This window comes from Jaculus jaculus, chromosome 14 (assembly GCF_020740685.1).
Source record: "Jaculus jaculus isolate mJacJac1 chromosome 14, mJacJac1.mat.Y.cur, whole genome shotgun sequence".
Lineage (NCBI taxonomy): Eukaryota > Metazoa > Chordata > Mammalia > Rodentia > Dipodidae > Jaculus > Jaculus jaculus.
The window spans coordinates 7097283-7117797 of NC_059115.1; the positions used below are offsets into that span (position 1 = coordinate 7097283).

General features: G+C 47.3%; 1 protein-coding gene across 1 annotated transcript in view; it reads left to right on the forward strand.

The window, feature by feature from the left end:
* Sae1 (SUMO1 activating enzyme subunit 1) overlaps window positions 1-20515 on the forward strand; it is a 75742-nt gene that overhangs the window by 9163 nt on the left and 46064 nt on the right. The window contains exons 3-5 of the mRNA XM_045134295.1: window positions 2798-2971; window positions 9135-9277; window positions 10606-10705. Of these exons, the coding sequence (XP_044990230.1) occupies window positions 2798-2971; window positions 9135-9277; window positions 10606-10705 (417 nt within the window). The remainder of the gene's footprint in view (window positions 1-2797; window positions 2972-9134; window positions 9278-10605; window positions 10706-20515) is intronic.

Here is a 20515-nt window from a genome sequence, read left to right on the forward strand (position 1 = left end):
CAGCACCCGGGTGCTGAGCTGAGGTAGGAGGATTGCCATTCGTTTGAAGCCAGCCTGGGCTAAAGAGTGAGCTCCAGGATCCGCCTGGACTATCTTGCTTTGCTGGGCCGGGGCCAGTGGGGGGAGTAAATAAAAAGAAGGCGGCTAGCTGGGCTTGGGTCTGGCCACCATCTCTTTTTACAGAAAAGCAATTTGAAGGAAAGAACGTGACATCACTGGCCTTGTACTTAGTTGGGAGGATGTAGAGTCTTCAGAGCCCATGCCCTCAGCCGGCTCACTGTGCAGGGCTTCGCTCGGAATAAATACAGGGATGGGAAGAGCAGGTTTCTGGCTTGGCTAACTAGGTGGCTGGTGGGTGGCTTATAAACCAATACGGGAGCTATCAATCACAACAGGCTGATGACATATCCCAGGGGATGTGGTGAATTGAATAGATGACTAGAATAAGACCCTACCTTGTGAAACCAAAGAAAGAAACTAGACTGACGACGAGAGACTGGAGTCTCTAGCTGCTGCAAATGACTCCAGATGCACGCGCCACTGTGCATTTGGCTTTACGTGGGTACTGGGGAACCGAACCTGGGTCTTCAGGCTTTGCAGGCAAGTGCTTTAAGTGCTGAGCCATCTGTCCAGCCCTGGACCCCCTCTACTTCCAGGCTAGCCTCGAACTTGGGAACCCTACCTCTGCCTTCCTAGTACTGGGATTAAAGGCGTGCACACCACATGCCGTTCTTTATGGCGTTTTCATGCATGTCTATAATGTATTATCGTATTCACCCCTCCCACTGTCCCTCTTCCCACTCCTTGTGTGTGGTGCTTGCACTGGATATGCCCACACAGCACCCACGTGCCCAGGCGGCAGCTGGAGCTGAGCACCAGGGGTCTCGCTCTGTTGTTGGTCTGGCCTTTTTTTTTTTTTTTTTTTTTTTTTTTTTGGTTTTTCCAGGAAGGGTCTCCCTCTAGCCCAGGCTGATCAGGAATTCACTATGTAGTCTCAGGGTGGCCTCGAACTCACCGCGATCTGCCTATCTCTGCCTCCAGAGTACTGGGATTAAAAGTGTGCACCACCACACCTGTCAGCTCTGCCCATTTTAATTTGCGCTTGAGTGGAATTTTTTTTTACTGACTTTAGAGCTTGCTATTGCTTTTTCTTTTTCTTTTTAAAATTTTTTTTTGTTGTTTTTATTTATTTATTTGAGAGTGACAGACAGACAGAGCAAAAGAGGCAGATAGAGAGAGAAGGAATGGATGCGCCAGGGCCTCTAGCCACTGCAAACGAACTCCAGATGTGTGCGCCCCCTTGTGCATCTGGCTAATGTGGGTCCTGGGGAATCGAGCTTCGAACTGGGGTCCTCAGGGTTCACAGGCAAGCGCTTAACCGCTAAGCCATCTCTCCGGCCCATTGCTATTGCTTTTTTTTAAAAATATTTTTATTTTATTTATTTATTTGAGAGTGACAGAGAGAGAGAGAGAAAGAAGCAGAGAGAGAGAGAGAGAGAGAGAGAGAGAGAGAGAGAATGGGCATGCCAGGGCCTCCAGCTACTGCAAACGAACTCCAGATACATGCACCCCCTTGTGCATCTGGCTAACATGGGTATGGGGAATCGAGCCTCGAACCGGGGTCCTTAGGCTTCTCAGGCAAACGCTTAACTGCTAAGCCATCTCTCCAGCCCTGCTATTGCTTTTTCATGAGCTTTGGTACTTCCTAGATCTTTGCTCCCTGTGGAATTGGGGTTACAGGTAAACATGGAAGATCTTACGCCTAGTGAGGCCCTCATGCTTGCACAGGAAGTGCTCTGAGCCATCTCTCCAGCCAGTACTGTAGGTTTTTTTTTGTTTTGTTTGTTTGTTTTTGAGGTAGGGTCTCACTAAAGCGCAGGCTGACCTGAAATTCAGTATGTAGACTTAGGGTGGCCTGGAACTCACGGTGATTCTCCTACCTCTGCGTCCCAAGTGCTGGGAGTACGCGCCGCCACGCCCGGCTCTAGTACTGCATCTTTTAGGCTACTCCTGAGTTGCCCTGAATGTTTATGGCTTGACACATTGTGTGTATTTAGTCAGTTCTTACCAATAGTTGTTTTGTTAATAATCTAAGCAAATTGGTCTGGAGAGATGGGTTTAGTAGTTACGGAGCTTGCTTGGGAAGATTAAGGATCCAGGTTTGATTCCCTAGTACCCATGTAAGCCAGAGGCACAAGGTGGTACATGTGTCTGGACTTTGTTTGCAGTGGCTAGATGCCCTGGTGCGCTTCCTCAAATATTTTTAAAAAATCTAAGCAAATTAAACAGGAAAAAGAAGGCATGGACTTCTGTGTTTGGAGTAATTCCCCCTGGAAAACATAAGGGGGCGCTCCTTAACTATCAGTGGCCAGTTCAGAAGCATTAAAAGTCCTGTGTTAAAGCCTCAGAATGGAGCCCTGCGTGCACGCCTTCAATCCCAGCACTGGGAAGCGGAGGATCCCAGTGAGTTCGAGGACACCTGAGACTACATAGTGAATTCCAGGTTAGCCGAGGCTAGAGTGAGACCCTACCCTGAAAAAACAAACAAACTAAAAGTATATGTGTCTATATATATATATATAGACACATATATATATGTATATATATGTATATATATATACATGTATATAATGTAAATTAATAGCTTCAGAAGGAATGAGGCAGGGAGTCTGCTATAGGCCAGTTGCATGGGAACAGTAATACAGTTTGATATCTGTTTTAGCATCTTTTCAAATAAGTTGTCTTTGAGATGCACTTTCTAGAAAACCTCAAAATTTATTTGAAAACTTCTTCCTAGGTATCTCCAGAAGGTGCTGGAGCTCAGTTCCTGATTCGTACTGGGTCTGTTGGCCGAAATAGAGCTGAAGCCTCCTTGGAGCGAGCGCAGAATCTCAACCCCATGGTGGATGTGAAGGTGGACACTGGGGACATAGAGAAGAAGCCCGAGTCATTCTTCACTCAGTTTGACGCAGTGAGTGTCCGCAGACTGCTGATCCTGCTGGGGTGATTCACGAAAGTCAGGCGCTGATGAAAGTCAGAATGGGAGCTGATGCCTGTAATCCCAGACCTTGGGAGGCAGAGGATTGTTGCATGTTTGAGCTAGCCTGTTCTACATAGTTGTAGCGTTCTAAAGCACTCAAATTAGAAATTCTGAGCTTTTCCCACGTGCTTTGAAAATACTTACTTGAGGGAGAAGGAGGGAGGATGGCACGCTGGGGCCTCTGGCTACTGCAGCGAGTTCCAGACACGTTTACAGCTCTGTGCATCTGACTCACGTGGTACTGGGGAACCGGACCTAGGCTGTTAGGCTTTGCAAGCAAGTGCCTTTAACCACTGAGCCATTGCTCAGCCCTCACGTGCTTTTATGAGCTGCTCTGCCCAGGTTGGTAGGTGGGTCCAGCGTGTTGGCCCCTTGTGGCTGTTGTGCTATGCTGTGTGCAAACTCCTCCTGTGAGTGGCACATGTTCCCCTGACTAGGTGTGTGCCACCTGTTGTGTTTTCTTTCCAGAATCTGCAGAGCTTGGATACATGCTCTACTGCAAGTGTTTTCCCCTGAAATCGCTATTGGCTGATTAATTTTGGTGCCAGAGGCACTTTTTGTTGTTGTTGTTGTTGTTAGAAATAGCAGGCTACAGGGTTTTTGTTGTTGTTGTTATTTTGTTTCTTTTTTTTTTCAAGGTAGGGTCTCACTCTAGCTCAGACTGACCTGGAATTCACTATGCAGTCTCAGGAAGCCCTCAGACTCATGGCGATCCTCCTACCTCTGCCTTCCATGTGCTGGGATTAAGGGTGTGCACCACCATGCCTGGCCTACAGTGTGTGTTCTATCTTAAGGAAAAGCATGCCCAGAGACTAGGATAATAGCTTAGCAGTTAAAGGCACTTGCTTGCAAAGCCTGCCAGCCAGGGTCAGAGTCCCCAGTACCCGAGTAAAATCAAATGCAGTAAGTGGCCCGTGCATGTGGAGTTTGTTTGCTGCAGCAAGGTGACCTTGTGTGCCCACACACTCTCTCTTTCCTCGCAAATAAATGAATGCATAAATATTCAAGAGAGAGCACACCTATCTGGGTGTAGTGGGACACACCTGTAATCCCCATTTTGTAGGTGGAATCAAGAGGATCAGGTGTTTAAGGTCACTCGTGTTTGCCTACATACCAAGTTCTGAGCCATCCTGGGCTACATGAGATCCTTTCTAAAGAGAAAAAACGGGCTGGAGGTATGGCTTAGTGGTTAGAGCATTTGCCTGCTGAGCCAAAGGACCTTGGTTCTATTCCCCAGGACCCATGTGAGCCAGATGCACAGGGGGGTGCATGCGTCTGGAGTTCGTTTGCAGTGGCTGGAGGCCCTGACACGCCCATTCTCTCTCTTAACTGCTAAGCCATCTCTCCAGCCCTGTTTTTTGTTTTTTTGAGGTAGGGTTTTGCTCTAGCCCAGGCTGACCTGGAATTCACTATGTAGTCTCAGGGTGGCCTCGAATTCACAGTGATCCTCCGACCTCTGCCTCCCAAGTGCTGGGAATATAGGCATGCATGTCCATGCCCAGTTTATAACTTTTTTTTTTATTGACAAGTTTCCTACTTAGACAATAAACCATGATAATTCTCTTTCCTCCCCCACTTTCCCCTATACAAATCCACACACTCCATTATATTTCCTTCCTCTCTCCATTAGTTTCTTTTTGCTTTCCTTCCTTCCTTTTTTAAAAAAATACTTATTTTTTTTTTCATGTTTCCATTTTTATTTGATGTTTCCAAAGGTAAAAAAGTCAAGATTCTTACATCAGTTAGAATGAGACCATATCAAATGAGACCATGCAAAGCAATTCAGTGTGTACAACAATCATTTCTCTTCAGCTTTTCTGATTTATACAACAATGTTTGGTAAGAACTGGATGGCATGTGCTTGTTTTTTTACAATGTCTTTACAAAAACCACAGACAGGATCAATTTACAATAACTTGTTTTCTGGTTTTTTCTTAGGCACATGGAACTTGAAATTTTAGCTGCCCAATTTTATTCACCTACCTCACAAATAAGCACAAACAACAGTCTCAACACTACAAACTTTGGAGGCTTGAGATAGTAGACATTATGTAGTAGATCCAACTACTTAGCCTGAAATGTTGTTGGCTTTCTTTAAGAATAACTGTCCTTAGGGCTGTCCCACTAATTTTTTTTTTAAATTATTTATTTATTTATTTATTTATTTGAGAGTGACAGACACAGAGAGAAAGACAGATAGAGGGAGAGAGAGAGAATGGGCGTGCCAGGGCTTCCAGCCTCTGCAAACGAACTCCAGACGCGTGCGCCCCCTTGTGCATCTGGCTAACGTGGGACCTGGGGAACCGAGCCTTGAACCGGGGTCCTTAGGCTTCACAGGCAAGCGCTTAACCGCTAAGCCATCTCTCCAGCCCTGTCCCACTAATTTTGCTGGGCTCCACAACAGTAAAGAACCCCTGATGTGATGTTTGAAAGTGACATTCTGCTAGTTGCATAGACTAAGACTGTCTGCTAAATGGCACTGAAGAAAACCTGACCCAAGTGGCACTACTTAGTCCAAATGTTTCTGACCAGAGAAATTATACAACAATATTTATAGGCCAGGTTTTAAGAGATGGTTGACATTAATACTGTACATATTTTACATGACAATACAGTCTGAGAGTTTATAAAATGAGTTCATGCACTAATATCTAAGAATATCATGTACAAGAAACTACATACTTGTGAAAGCATTTAAGGTGGAAGCAGTCTTATATACAAAACAATCCAGTTTCTATGTTAAGTATGTAATTTAGAGAAATTTCAGGGATTACGGAGAAAATAATTAGCCCACTGGTGACTGGTAAAGTCAATTTGTAGGTCTTAAAATGTTTCCTTTTCTAAAAAACATCCAGAATACATAACCTCTGTACAAAGAAAAATAAAAAAATACTTATTTTTAAATTTTTATTTGTTTGAGAGAGAGAGAGAGAGAGAGAGAGAGAGAGACAGGGAGGGAGGATGGGCGCACTCCAGATAGATACACCACCTTGTGCATCTGGCTTAAATGGGTCCTGGGAATCGAACCAAGGTCCTTTGCTTTGCAGGCAACTGCCTTAACTTCTAAGCCATCTCTCCTCCCCCATTAGTCTCTTTTTTATTTTCCTATCATCATCTTTTCCTCCTATTATGAGGGTCTTGTGGAGGTAGTACTAGGCACTGCAAGGTCATGTATACCCAGGCCAATTGCTGTCTGGACAATTGCATTGTAAGCAGTCCTTTCCTTCCTTTGGCTTTTATGTTCATTCTGTCAATACTTCCCCAGTGGACCTTGTGCCCTGGAAGGTGTGATAGAGATGTTTCAGTGCTGAGCACTCTGTCACATCTTCTCTGCACTGCGGTGTCTTTGGGGTCATCCCAGTGGTCAACACCATCTCAGAAAAGTTTCTCTAACCAAAAGTGAGAGTAGCATTAACATATGGGTGTGAAGGTTGTGTAAAGTGCTTACAGGGCAGTGTGGTGGGCATAATATGTGCATGCCATTCAAGAGCAGGCATTACACTCTCAATGCTCATGACCTCCACCACCATAGGCTTTTGATTGGGTTTTCAGTTAATACTTATTATTTATTTATTAGAGAGAAGAGGAGGCAGAGAGAGAGAGAGAATGGGCAGGCCAGGGCCTGTAGCCCCTGGAAAGTCTAGACACATGTGCCATCTTGTGCGCCTGGCTTATATGGGTCCTGGGGAATTGAACCTGGGTCCTTAGGTTTTGCAGACAATCATCTTAACCTCTAAACCATCTCTGCAGCCCTGTAACTTATTTTTATGCAGGGTCTATTAAGTTGGAACTAACTGTACTAAAGGTGACTCAGCGTCCTGAGTGTAGCAGGGCTGAACCGTCACATCTAGCTTACACGTGGAGACTTAGAGAAGCATGGAGCCAGTATAAGACATATATTTGGGCAAGTGTGACTCCAGGCCATTTGTGTTCCACTCACCTTTGACTGCAGCATTCTGAGTGATCAGTGGTTCTCTGTGACTGGTTGTTTGGAAAGCTCGGGCTGACCTGACTTCCTTTGTAGCTTAGGCTGGTCCTCCTACTCCAGGTCCCACCTTGCTTAAGTTAGAGGCACTAACACTCCTGTTTTCCTTGTGGCTGACTTCTTTACCTTTGTTTGATTGTGATTGTTTGTTTTGAGACAGGGTTTCATGGCACTGAGGCTGGCTTGAACTCCTGATCTTCCTGCCCACCTTCCAAGTACTAGGATTATAGGTGTGTGCCACCATTTCCAGTTCTTTTACTTTTTGGAGATATTTTCTCCCCTTGGGTGGCTTCATGCTTGGGAACACTAAAGGAGCCTATTTGTCTAGTGTTATTTCAGTAGCCAGGTTGCTAGACAAAACAAAGAGGGTCTATCAAGTGTAAGTGGCCTTGTGTTCAGGAGCAAGCATGTGCAGTTCAGAAGTTTCCTTTTGACATGGGTTACAAAACTTTTTCCTGAAAGCTGTGTTTTGTGGTCTCGAACTTTTGAGCCATTTCCAATAAATACTTAGCTGTTGAGATAGAAGCTGAGAGGCCCCAGAACAAGACAGATAATGTGTGATGTGATTCATTTCATTGTCTTAAGTCAGAATGGAAGGTCACTTACTCTATAACTTTTCCTTTTGTCCTTAATTTCAGGTAAGGTATCACTTCATGATCTCTGGAAAAGTAATCTCCTCAGGACTTGCTTATCCTCACATCAATCAAAAGAAGTTGGGGGGGGGGGCTGGGGAGATGGCTTAGAGGTTAAGACACTTGCCTGCAAAACCAAAGGACCCAGGTTCACTTCCCCAGGACCCACATAAGCCAGATGCACAAGGTGCCTCATGTGTTTGGAGTTCCTTTGCAGAGGCCGAAGGCCTGGGGTGCCCACTCTCTGCCTTTCTCTCTAGTAAATAAAATAAATAAGTAAATAAAACAAGCTAGATGTGGTGATGCAGGCCCTTAACCCCGCACTTGGAAGGAAGATAAAGGAGGATTGCTATGTGTTTATGGAACTAACTAGAGTGATATCCAAGTCAGCCTGGGCTAGAGTGAGACCCGAAAAAGCCAACCCCCCCCCATAAAAACAATAATAAATAAACCTGGATTTATTTTTCTAACTTATTTGGTTTCACATAATTTATTTGCATGCAGTGTGTATGTCTGTCTGTCTGTCGCAGGGTCTCCTGCTGTTGCAGAAAATGCCTGTCCACCTGCACATGCGTGGCTGGGAAATGGAACCTGGGCCAGCAGACTTTGCAAGCAAATACCTGTAACTTCTAAGCCGTCTCCGCAGCCTCTTGTTTCTATTTTTTAATTCATTTTTAAATTTAATTATTATTTTTATTTGAGAGAGAGAGAGAGAATGGGTGTGCCAGGACCTCCAGGCACTGCAAATGAACTCCAGACACACGTGTCTTGTGCATCTTGCTGATGTGGGTACTGGAGAATGTAACCTGGGTGCTTTGGCTTTGCAGGCAAATGCCTTAACTGCTAAGCTATTTCTCTAGACCTATTTCTTTAAGAAAAAAAAAAAAAATATTTATTTGAGACAAGGAGAGAGGGGAAGAGAATGGGCACTCCAGGGCCTCCAGCCACTGAAAATGAATTCCAGATGCATGTGCCCCTTGTACATCTGGCTTATGTGGGTCTTGGAGAATTGAATCACGATCCTTTGGCTTTGAAGGCAAATGCCTTAACCGCTAAGCTATGTCTACAGCCCCTCTAGACCTGGATGTATTTTATTTTATTTTTATTTATTTATTTATTGTTTGTTTGTTTTTTTGAGGTAGGGTCTCCCTCTAGCCCAGGCTGATCTGGAACTCACTATGTAGTTTAAAACACTCAAATGTGGTTTACATATATTCATAGCTTAGGGGAAACAAATTCACTTTTTGGTTTTATTTTCTAGCTGAGCCCCTTTCTTTGGTCATGCAAAGCGGCTACATCATCATTTTACATTTTACACACTGAGACCTGCAGCTCTTCTTTTGTCTTCTAACCACAGCACTCAGAGAACCTGTCATACCAGTTTAAACCGGCTTAAAGGAGTCCAGAGAGTCTGTTTAGATTTGTCTGACACCAGGGTTAGCAGCACTCCACACCAGTCACTTCTGTCTTTCCACAGGTGTGCCTGACTTGCTGCTCCAGGGATGTTATAGTGAAAGTTGACCAGATCTGTCACAAAAACAGCATCAAGTTTTTCACCGGCGATGTCTTTGGATACCATGGGTACACCTTTGCCAATCTTGGAGAGCATGAGTTTGTAGAGTAAGTGCTGGAAGAAGAGCAAAGTGAGAAAATGCTCGTAGAATTTATTCTTATTTCCTGGTAGGCAACGAACCACCTAAGACAAGTAACACATTATAATACTTAGAACCTTCTGGAACCAAGTTACTAACCACGTGCTGTGTGTGATGGATTGTGGGCTCACAGTTAGAAGAGATACAGCCCCTGCCCTTGAAGGATGGTCTAATCCAATGCCTAAAGCAAGTACTTGTGCAGCCCACACACCACACGGCCGTTGGTCTGCCTGGCCTTCTGCTTTTGAAGCCTCCTCTTCTGCCCAGGGAAGGCTTGCATGTCTTGTTAACCCTTGTTCCCTAGCTTGTGCTACATTTCCATGTTGAGTGGCAGCAAAGCCAGTGCCCATTCATTAAATGTGCAACGCAGGAGGCACATTGAGCCAGTCTACCAGGGAAAGGTGCCAAGGTCCCTAGCCTCCTCTGGTGGAACAGACACACTTGATCCTTCACTTAGCGCATTGAGTCTGTAGACCCGGCTGGTTCTGGCGTGACAGGACCTGCAGGGCTCCTTACTCGTAGCTCTAGATGACAGATGGCCGGGGATACAGTGTCGTTAAAGCGCACGAGCTGTTTGACTACAGGGTGCGTGTGCTCTGGTTTGCTCAGCTTCTCAATCAAGTCACTGTGCTTCTCTGGTCTGCAGATTGCCTGCCGGTAAAGTCAAGAAGGATAAATACGCTTATACCATCTCCTAACTCTAGGCATCATTTGGCTTCAGGAATGTCTAGTTACTGAGTCCTATTACATAACTAGATAAAATCATAGTGATGAAAAGGAGCCTCAGTTATTTTAACGCAACCTTTTTTTTTTTGTTGTTTTTGTTTTTGTTTTTTGAGGTAGGGTCTCTAGCCCAGGCTGACCTGGAATTCACTATGGAGTCTCAGGATAGCCTCGAACTCACAGTGATCCTCCTACCTCCGCCTCCCGAGTGCTGGGATTAAAGGCGTGCACCACCTCGCCCGGCTAACGCAAACTTCTTAAAGCAGAGGGGAGGAAGGACGGTTGTCTTGTTCGATCATGGTTCCAGGAGAATGCATGCCAAGCAGTTCTTTACACTTCCTGGCAGTGTGCACGCTAGACAGCGTACTCAGTAGCCAGCACTATTCTCTTACCAGAGTCTTGCTGGGGTCTGCTGCTCCCATAGCTGAGCACATCGTCAGTGGCAGAGCTGGGAGGTGAACCCAGGCCTTTCTGACTCCAAAGCTTTTCTTTTACCCACCATCCTGTTCTGAGTTGACTTGATGACATGATTTTGCAGGCAGAGCTTGATTTCTTCCCCCTGTCACCCTGTAGAGAGAAAACCAAAGTTGCCAAGGTCAACCAAGGAGTAGAAGATGGTCCTGATACCAAGAGAGCAAAACTTGATTCATCTGAAACAACCATGGTCAAGAAGGTACGTGCAGTGGGAGGAGCTGAGCTCACAAACGCTGTGGCGTGCTTGCAGTTGAAATGACAGAAATAAGCACAGGGAGACCTTGGGGGGAGGGCCATGGTGTGGGTTAGTCTAAATTGTGTCTACTCACCCCCTCACTCTCCCATACTCTCCTGGCTGTGTTAAACCTGGAAGGTAGGGACTGCCTCGTGGAATGATAATTCAGTATACCTCTGGACTAAGCGAAGGAAAGGTCACCCTAATTTCAGTGTTTCTTCACAGGACCACAGTAATACATGGTGAACATGGGTGTTTGGGTCAAACCTTGCCTCCTTTCCTTCCTTCCTTCCTTCCTTTATTTGAGAGTGAGAGAGAAAGAGGCAGAGAGAGAGACAGAATGGGTGCACCAGGGCCTGCAGCCACTGCAATTCACCTGCGCCCCCTTGTGCATTTGGCTAATGCAGGGGAATCAAGCCTCGAACTGGGGTTTTTAGGCTTCACAGGCAAGTGCTTAACTGCTGGGCCATTTCTCCAGCACTTTCCTTCTTTTTCTTTTTTGAGGCCCAGTCAGGCTTTCTCTGAATAGCTCCATGAGTTTAGTAAGGGGAGAGAAATTGTTAGCAAAGAGGAGGAGTACAAAAGGAGCTTTGTGGGACCTGTCACTTTATAAATCATGCCTTCTTACAAGTGTGACACTTGACTTTGTTGTGAAGGGTTTCATGGCTCAAGGGTCTTCTCTGATTGAGGCGTGCCTTTGGCATTCTAATAGAGAGCCCTTCACAGCCGGAGTTCTCCCTGTCTTCACTTGCCCCATCACTTGCCCCCTTGGGGTGAATCTGGAGGCCTCTTTCGGAGCCACTTTATCTCACTATGAGGGGAATGTGGGCAGCCCAGGCCGTGGTGTTTTACCCTGGGACTCTGTGAGGGAATTTGGGCAGCCCAGGCCCCGGTGTTTCATCCCGAGGCTCTGTGGCACTATGAGGGAATGTGGCACTATGAGGGAATGTGGCACTGGGCCTCTTGCGCAGCTTCCTCCCGCCGGGCTGGATTTGAAGGCATCAGAATACTCTCCAGCTGGCATTGTTAGTCAGCTGTTACAAGTGGACAGTGCAGCCGGCTTCCAGCCTGGGCCCTTGGGGGTGCGCGGCATGCAGCACATTCCTCCCCACAACCCGCATTCCAGACCTTGCCTTTGTGTGCCTCACCAAGAGCAGAGTAAGGGCAGCTGCGCTGGGCCCGTCCTGTTCCTTTGTCACCTGGCAGTAATGCCGCCTCCATTTGGACAGAGAACACCCTGGGATTTCAAAATTCTCTCCAGTCCAGAAATTTCTTGACTTAGGTTCCACCCTTTAGACTGAATTGTGTAGAATAGCCAGTTGGGCTTGCAGGCTGGGGGCGGGGCAGCCGCCCCTTCCTATGTCCTGTGCAGTTTTGGGTTAGAGTCCCTTCACCTCCTGCTTTCCCAGCCTCAGGCAGATGTTACAGGCACCTCGGCTTCAGGGCGCACTTTGTGCTCTTAAATTAGAAACTTCAGAAAGCAAGAGGAAAACCAGCTTGTGGCTGTCACACCATCTAGGCATCTAGCAGGCAAAGACGGTAGGAAAGGGCTGGCCCGGCAGTGAGTGCTCAGGAGCTTGTTTGCTTCCCGTGCCCAGGAGCAGTTACGAGACAGCTCAGCAGCCAGGTTCTTGGCACCATCGGTGCCCACACTGACGCACAGCAATGAAGGAGGGAGAGAGATGAGGTGGTGAGGAAGCAGCCAAAAGCGGGGCCCAGGGAAGTGTGTGAGTTGAATCTGGGCTCACTGAGATGAAACCCATGGGACAGAGCGAGGGGCAGGGCCACGCTGGCTCTCCTCACTCCAAGGCTGCCCCGAGTGCCCTCCGTAGAGTACCTCCTATGTGCCTGGCACTAGACCTGGCACCTCAGTCTGCAGCTGGTGGAGAAGTCAGGAGAAAGTCAGTGGCCAGGACAGGTGTGGCTGAGGTCATAGATTGCCGAACCACTTACAAATCAAAAGTAATGGGAGTTTCTAGGATAATTACAAGTTTTTTTTTTTTTTTTTTTTTTTAAGGAGGATGAGATAAAAACATGTTAGTTTGGGTCCTGCTGGAAAACCGTAGCATAAAAGGCCATTGCCCAACTGGGTGTGGTGGCACATCTCTTATTCCAGTTCTTGGGAGACAGATGTAGGAGGCTTGCCATGAGCTCAAGGCCAGCCAAAGACTACATAGTGAATTCCAGGCAGGTCAGCCTGGGCTAAAGCAAAATGCTACGTTGGGGGAAAAAAAAAAAAAAAAGGCCATTGCCATACTCACATGTTGCTACTCACTGTTCTGGATTTGTGTGTGTGTTTGTTTTTATTTATTTATTTGACAGAGAAAGAGGGAGGGAGGAAGAGAGAGAATGGGCGCACCAGGGCCTTAGCTACTGCAAATGAACTCTGGATGTGTGCGCTCCCTTGTGCATCTGGCTAATACGGGTCTTGGGAATTTAACTAGGTCCTTTGGTTTTGCAGGCAAATTCCTTAACTGCGAAGCCATCCCTCCAGCCCAGGTTTGGTTTTTTTGAGGTGGGGTCTCACTGTAGCCCAGGCTGACCTGTGTTTCACTGTGTAGTGCCCAGGCTGGTCTTGAACTAATATAGATCCTCCTACTCCTCCTCCAGGATTAAAGCACCACCACCAGGCCTGGCCTGGTCTCCCCCCCATCACACCAGGTAGGATTTCACTCTAGTCCAGGCTGACCTTGAATTCACTATGTAGTGCCTAGGCTGGTCTCGAACTCATGGCGATCCTCCTATCTCTGCTTCCCAAGTGTTAGGATTAAAGGCGTGTACCAGCATACCCAGCTACGGCCTCTCCCACCCCCAGGTCAGGTCTCTCTCTACCTCAGGCTGACCTGGATTCCACAATGTAGTCTCAGGATGGCCTCAAATTCACATGATCCTCCTATCTCTGCCTTCCAAGTGCTGGGATTAAAGGTGTATGCTTCTCCTGGCTTGTTTTTTAATTGATAACTTCCATAATTGTAAACAATATCCCATGGTAATTCCCCCCCCCTTTTGCCTTTGAAACTCCACTCTCCATCATATCTCCTCCCCTTCTCAATCACTCTCTTATGTTGATGTGGTGATCTTTTCTTCCTATTATGATGGTGTTGTGTAGGTATTGTGAGGTCATGGATATCCAGGCCATTTTCTATCTGGAGGAGCACATTGTAAGGAGTCCTACCCTTCCTTTGGCTCTTATATTCTTTCCACCACCTCTTCCACAGTGGACCTTGAGCCTTGGAAGGTATGATAGAGGTGTCTTAGTGCTGAGCACTTTGCAGCACCATGGTGTCTTCTGAGCATCCCAAGGTCACTGCCATCTGAAAAGAGAAGCTTCTCTAACAAAAAGTGAGAATAGCATTAATACATGAGTGTGAACTTAAGAGAAGTGCTTAATGGGCAGTTTAATGAGCATGGTATATACATTTAGCCAGACAGCAGCAGACGTTACACCCCAGGGCTCATGACTACCCCTGTTGTATGTTTTCAGTATCAGGAATGTATTCCCTCCCATGGAGCGGGCCTCCAGTCCAATTAGAGGGCAGTTAGTTGGTTTCCCCCGTAACAGGCGTGTCACTGTTGCACCTGTTGGCTCATCTGGCCTGGCTGGCCAAATACAAGGCTTGCAGTGTCCACTGTTGAGCATCTTCACTTCTCTCTCTCTCCCCCATTGAACTGCATGCAGAATGGCTTCTTCCAGCTTTCTGTCAGCTGGTCTACATGGAGGAGGTTTTCAGCTCAGTTCCAGCAGGATTTCTCAGTGCCATTTGCACATATATTTTTTTCTTTGAGGCAGGATTTTAGCCCAGCCTGACATAGAATTTACAATAGCTTGTACTGTTCTTGGACTCAAGAGCTGTCCTCCAACCTCTACCTCCCAAGTGCTGGAATTAAAGGCATGCATTAGCATGCCATGCTGAGCTTTTTTCTTTTCTCTCTCTCTCTCTTTTTTTTTTTTTTTGTTTTTTGAGGTAGGGTCTCACTCTAGCTGAGGCTGACCTGGAATTAACTATGTAGTCTCAGGGTGGCCTCGAACTCACGCCGCTCCTCCTATCTCTGCCCCCCACGTGCTTGAATTAATGGCGTGCATCACCATGCCTGGCCCCAGCTATTTTTTTTTTTTTTAATTTCTAATTTATTTGCAGTGGGAGAGAGAATGAACAGGTGCATCAGAGCCACTGTAAACCAATTCCAGATGTATGTACCCCTTTGTGCATCTGGGTTTATGTGGGTACTGGGTAATCAAGCCTGTGCCATCCCAGGCCAGCAGGCTCTGTGAGCAAGCACCTTTAACTGCTCAGGCATCTCCCTAGATCCAAGGAAGGTTTTGTTCACTGATGTATTACTAGTCCAATGCTTAGCACACTCAGTTTCAGGAAATATTTGCTTTTTTTTCATTTTTCTTTCTTTCTTTACTTGAGTGTGACAGAGAGAGAGAGAGAGAGAGAATGGGCGCGCCAGGGCTTCCAGCCACTGCAAGTGAACTCCAAATGTGTGGGCCCCCTTGTGCGTTTGACTAACATGGGTCCTGGGGAATTGAGCCTCAAACCAGGGTCCTTAGACTTCACAGGCAAGCACTTAACCACTAAGCCATCTTCTCCAGCCCTCTTTTTTTTCTTTTTTTTTTTTTTTAGTTTTTTGAGGTAGGGTCTCCCTCTGATCCAGGCTGACCTGGAATTCACCGTATAGTCTAGGGTGGTCTTGAACTCACAGCGATCCTTCTACCTCTTCCTCCCGCGTGCTTCCTTGGAGCACCGGCACACAGGCCCGAGGATGGGCAGTCTCTGGAGAGGGAGCGAGAAAGGCAGAATGCACACGTCTTTGGCAGGTGTTTGGCCCCAGCAGGATACAATCCTTCAAGTTGGAATTCCATTGGGTATTTGAGAGGACCAAGGGAGGGTAGACAGGAAGTCTTCTGTAGGACTCACATCTCATTCCAGGCCCCCTATACTGTCCAAGTCCATAATTAATTTCAAGGTAGGTTCTCACTCTGACCCAGGCATTGACCTGAAGTTCATGTCATCGAGTCGTCAGAACTGCAAGCTCCAGACTGTGAGGTTCATGGCTGTAACTGCCTGTCAGCCCTGGTGGAGGGGAGGGCGTGTGCAGATGCCCGTGCAGAGCGTGGGGATTGCTCCTAGCAGGTCTTTAGGTAGGATGGTTAGCCAGGTGGAGAATGCTGTCCTGTCTCCTGAGGATGTTTCTGAGCTCCAATAAAGGGAGGGCGGAGAGGCTGTCTCTGTGTCTGTCTCTTCCCTTGTCTTTTCCCTCCCTCCTCCTCTTTGCTTTTTTCCAGGGTTGGGAAAGTATCAGCCTGCCTGGGCCACAGTGAGACCCTGCCAGTCCTCTGTGATTATTAGCATGTGTCAGTGATCTTTGTGTGAGTGTGGTGGCAGGTCTCACTGTAGCCCAGACTGGCCTTGAACTCAGGCGATCTTCCTCCCTCAGCCTCCCAAGTCTTGGAATTACAGGTGGATACCACTATGCGCAGCTAATTGTGATGCTTGACATGCAAAAGACACATCCATACAGCTGTGGTTCATACCAAACAAACTGCCCATCTTAGAAACTAAAATATTCTCAGTATTGTCATGATAATCTTATCATCTGTGTTCTTTCTGTCCCCCTCCCCCCCCAGTAGATAACCACAGAGCTACTAGTATGTCCATAAGGATTAAAAAGCCCCCAGCTGGGCGTAGAGGTGCACGCCTTCAATCCCAGCGCTCTGGAGGCCGAGGTAGAAGGGTCACGATGAGTTTGAGTCTCCTAGGACTGCAGAGCGAGTTCTGTGTGAGCCTGGGCTGGAGTGAGACCCGACCTTACAATGAACAAACAAATAGCTGTTATAATAGCTCGGAGCCACATACGCCTATTCAAATGAGTTAACGTTAAATAGTTTTATTATTATTATAAACCTGATTTCCTCTTCCCCACTAGCCACAGTTTTGGTGCTTGGTAAGTACATGTGGCTCTCGGCATAAGACACACACACATGCACACACAGTTTGTCACCACACCTGGCAATCCACCTAGCTTTTTTATTTTTATTTTTTTAGTTACTTATTTGAGAGAGAGAGGAAGAGGCACATAGAGAGAATGGGCGCTCCAGGGCTTTTACCCACTGCAAACAAACTCTAGATGTATGCGCCACCTTGTACTGGGGAATCAAACCTGGGTCCTTAGGCTTTGCAGGCAAGTGCTTTAACCACTATTCCAGCCCCATCTAGCTTTTTTAAAAAGGTTTTAAATTTTTTTCTCTCTTTTTAAATTGTTTACTCACAAAGAAAGAATGGGCGAACCAGGGCCCTCTTGCCACTGCAGACAACCTCTAGATACCTGCACCAACCACTCTGTGCATCTGGCTTTATGTGAAAATTGGGAAATTGAACTGGGGCCATGGCTGTGCAGGCAAGTGTCCTTAACCTCTGAGCCACCTCTCCCGATCCCCCTTTTAAATTTTGTATTACTTTGCAAAGCCTGTGGGGTTTGTCTTATTGTTACGAGCAACGGTAATCGGCTGTGGGGAGTTCAGTGCAAAGTGGCATTTATCAGAGGCAGGGAGAACGAAGCATCAGTGCCAGAGGTGCGAGATAAGTGCAGTGAACCCAAAGACCAGCTCACGACCAGCGCACGGAGAGCTCAGCTGCCTGGGAGCGCTGGCGGCCGCGGAAGCTGCAGCCGTCTCTGCCCTGCCCTGGACAGGGATGAGCCTGTGCGGTCACATGGCAGTTTCCAACACAGAGCCTCACTGGCCTCATAGGGACCTCCTCTCCAGGTAGCAGGGAACATCCTGCAAAGTGGCCTGCCACAGACAGGCCCAAGAGAAAGAAGTCCGTTCATTTGCCTAAGGTTGCAAGTGAGAGGGAGAGCTTGGGTCCAAGCCGGAAGGAGTGTATCCTCCTTTCTTCCCTGATATTCCTCCTGCTGGTACCTTCTGCAAAGGCAAGGAAATGTGCCTGCCAGAGCTCATCCCTTCCTGTCCAGTTCTACACCACACAGGATGTCTGGAACCCCTGACTGCACTTCCCGCACAGCTCTGAACTGTCCCAAGTTTCGTTGAGGGTTTCTTCCCTGAGCTGCCTCCAGAGGGGCAACTCAGCTCTGCCCCGGCAGCCCAGTGCCTGGGTCTGAGGAGCTGCGGCTGTACTTACGTGCAGAGCCTTTCCCACCACGGGAGCCCGGGGGAGCAGTGTGTGGGTTTCCAGTTTGATCCTTCCATTTATTTATTTGAGAGAGTGAATGGGCACAGCCACTGCAAATGAACTCCAGACATGTGCACCCCCTTGGGCATCTGGCTTACTTGGGTCTTGGGGAATTGAATCCTTTGGCTCCACAGGCAAATGCCTTAACCACTAAGCCATCTCTCCAGCCCTCTTAGTAGTTTTTGAACCAGGCATAACTTAGTTTCCTCCTCCTGACAGCATTCCCAAATGGTACTGCTGATGGCTGGATCTGTTTTAAGATTTGTAAGAAGGGTCTGGAATTTTGTAATAGGCATTAAATGTCACTAGGCTGAGTATATGACTTGCTGTTTTGTTAGTTTTTGTTTTTCTAGGTAGGGTCTCACTCTAGCACTGGCTGACTTAGAATTTGCTATGTAGTCTCAGGTTGGCCTCAAACTCATGGCAATCCTCCTACCTCAGCCTTCTGAGTGCTGGGATTAAAAGTGTGCACCACCATGCCCAGCTCAGGCGGGCCTGTGGCTCACTGCTGCATGCCAGGTTAGCTGGCTTGTGAGCGTCCATGCAATTATGTCTCTGCCTCCCTTTTTGCTACAAATGCCATGGGATTGCAGGCATTTACATGATAGGGCCTCTCACTGAACCTGAAACTCACAAGAAGCCCCGGGTATTCTCCTGTCCCTGCCTCCCCCTGCCCACACCAGGATTGCTTATGATTACAGATGCTTGCTGCTATGCCCAGCGTTTACCTGCATGCTTGCCTGGCAAACACTTTACCACTGAGCTGTTGCCCCAGCCTCTGATTCTACTTAGAATGTGTCATATCTATTACTGCTATTTGTTCTTGTCCTCAGGTTGTCCCATGTTTGGCCTGTGGTGGCCCCTTTAAGCTAGGCTTGAAGAGGACTTTTTCTTGACTTGTCCCCTTCCTCCTTCAAGCCCCTCTTTCTGGTACACTGAGGTGTTCAGGCTTCTCTTGCCCACACTTTGTGGCGTGCGTGTGCGTGTGCGGGGAGGCCGGAGCAGAGCGGCGGGTTTTCGAGTTCTTCCACGTGTATTGAGTGTGTGGCTGTTGCCAGCCTCTGCGGTGCCGGAGGTCTTACTCGGGCTCCTATGCCCACACCCCGAGCCCTCTCCCCAGGCCCTTGGGCTGTTCTCATACTCGACCTGCCCCGCTTTGAAATAAGCCATGGCAAAGGAGAACTGTTGTCCTGATTAGAAACCAGATCCTGACTTTCATGTACCTACTGCTACCAACGGTCATCTCCTTGACACTGTTCTTTAAAGTGTTTAGTTTATTTTCAAGCAGAGAGAAGGGTGGAAAGAGGAGAGAATGAGAATTTGAGGAGATGGGTATGCTAGGACATCGTGTCACTGCAAAAGAACTCCAGAAGCGTGTGCCACTTTGTGCCTCTGGCTTCTTATGGGTTATTGGGGAATTGAACTTTATAAGCAAGTACCTTTAAGTACTAAGCCATCTCTCTAGCCCTTCTTTGAGACTTTTTTTTTTTTTTCAAGGTAGGGTTTCACTCTAGCCCAGGCTGACCTGGAATTCGCTATATAATCTCTGGGTGGCCTCAAACTCACAGTGATCCTCCTACCTCAGCCTCCCCCAGTGCTGGAATTAAAGGCGTGCACCACCACGCCCTGCCCTGTTTGAGACTTGTAACCTGTGGTGGTGTTTTTGTTTTTAGAGTTAGGGACTCTTGTAGCTCATGCTGCTCTGGTCTTGGTTGCTCTGTAGCTAAGCCCTCAAGTTGTTCATCCTCCTGCCTCTCTTCTCAGGTGCTGTGATTACTGATTACCACTGTGCACCACAGTGCCCAGCTTTTTTGACATCTCAGTGGACACAGCCAGTTAGTGTGTGTAGGTGTGTGTATGCACTGCATATGTACATAAAATCTTCACTATTGTGTGTGTTTGTTTTCTTGTTTGAGAGACAAAGGCTCACTAAAATGCTCAGGCCAGTGTTGAGTTTACGATCCTCCTACCATGTGCTGGCATTATAGGCCTGTCCTGCTATGCCTACTTCCATTTATTTACCTGTGTATATTGCCAGTGAGTTTGAGGCCACTCTGAGACTACATAGTGATTCCAAGTCAGCCTGGGCTAGAGTGAGACCTGACCTGGAAAAACCAAAAAGAAGACACTGTTCTTTGTATTTGTTCTTTGTGAGTTTTAGAGCAGGATAAATAGTACCTCTTGTGCAAAATATAAGTAACTTGCATTGTATTTACTTATTTGCAAGCAGAGAAAGAAGAAAGAGAGACTGAGCACTGTAGGGTCTCCAGCCACTGTAAAGCAACTCCAGATGCAAATGTACCCCTTGTGGGGTGCCTGGGTACTGGGGAATCAAACCTGGGCAAGCACCTTAACTGCTAAACCATCTCTCCTTCTTCAGTAACTTACATTTTAAAATACAATGTGAGGGCTGGAGAGATGGCTTAGCGGTTAAGCGCTCACCTGTGACGCCTAAGGACCCCGGTTCGAGGCTCGGTTCCCCAGGTCCCACGTTAGCCAGATGCACAAGGGGGCGCACGCATCTGGAGTTCGTTTGCAGAGGCTGGAAGCCCTGGCACGCCCATTCTCTCTCCCTCTC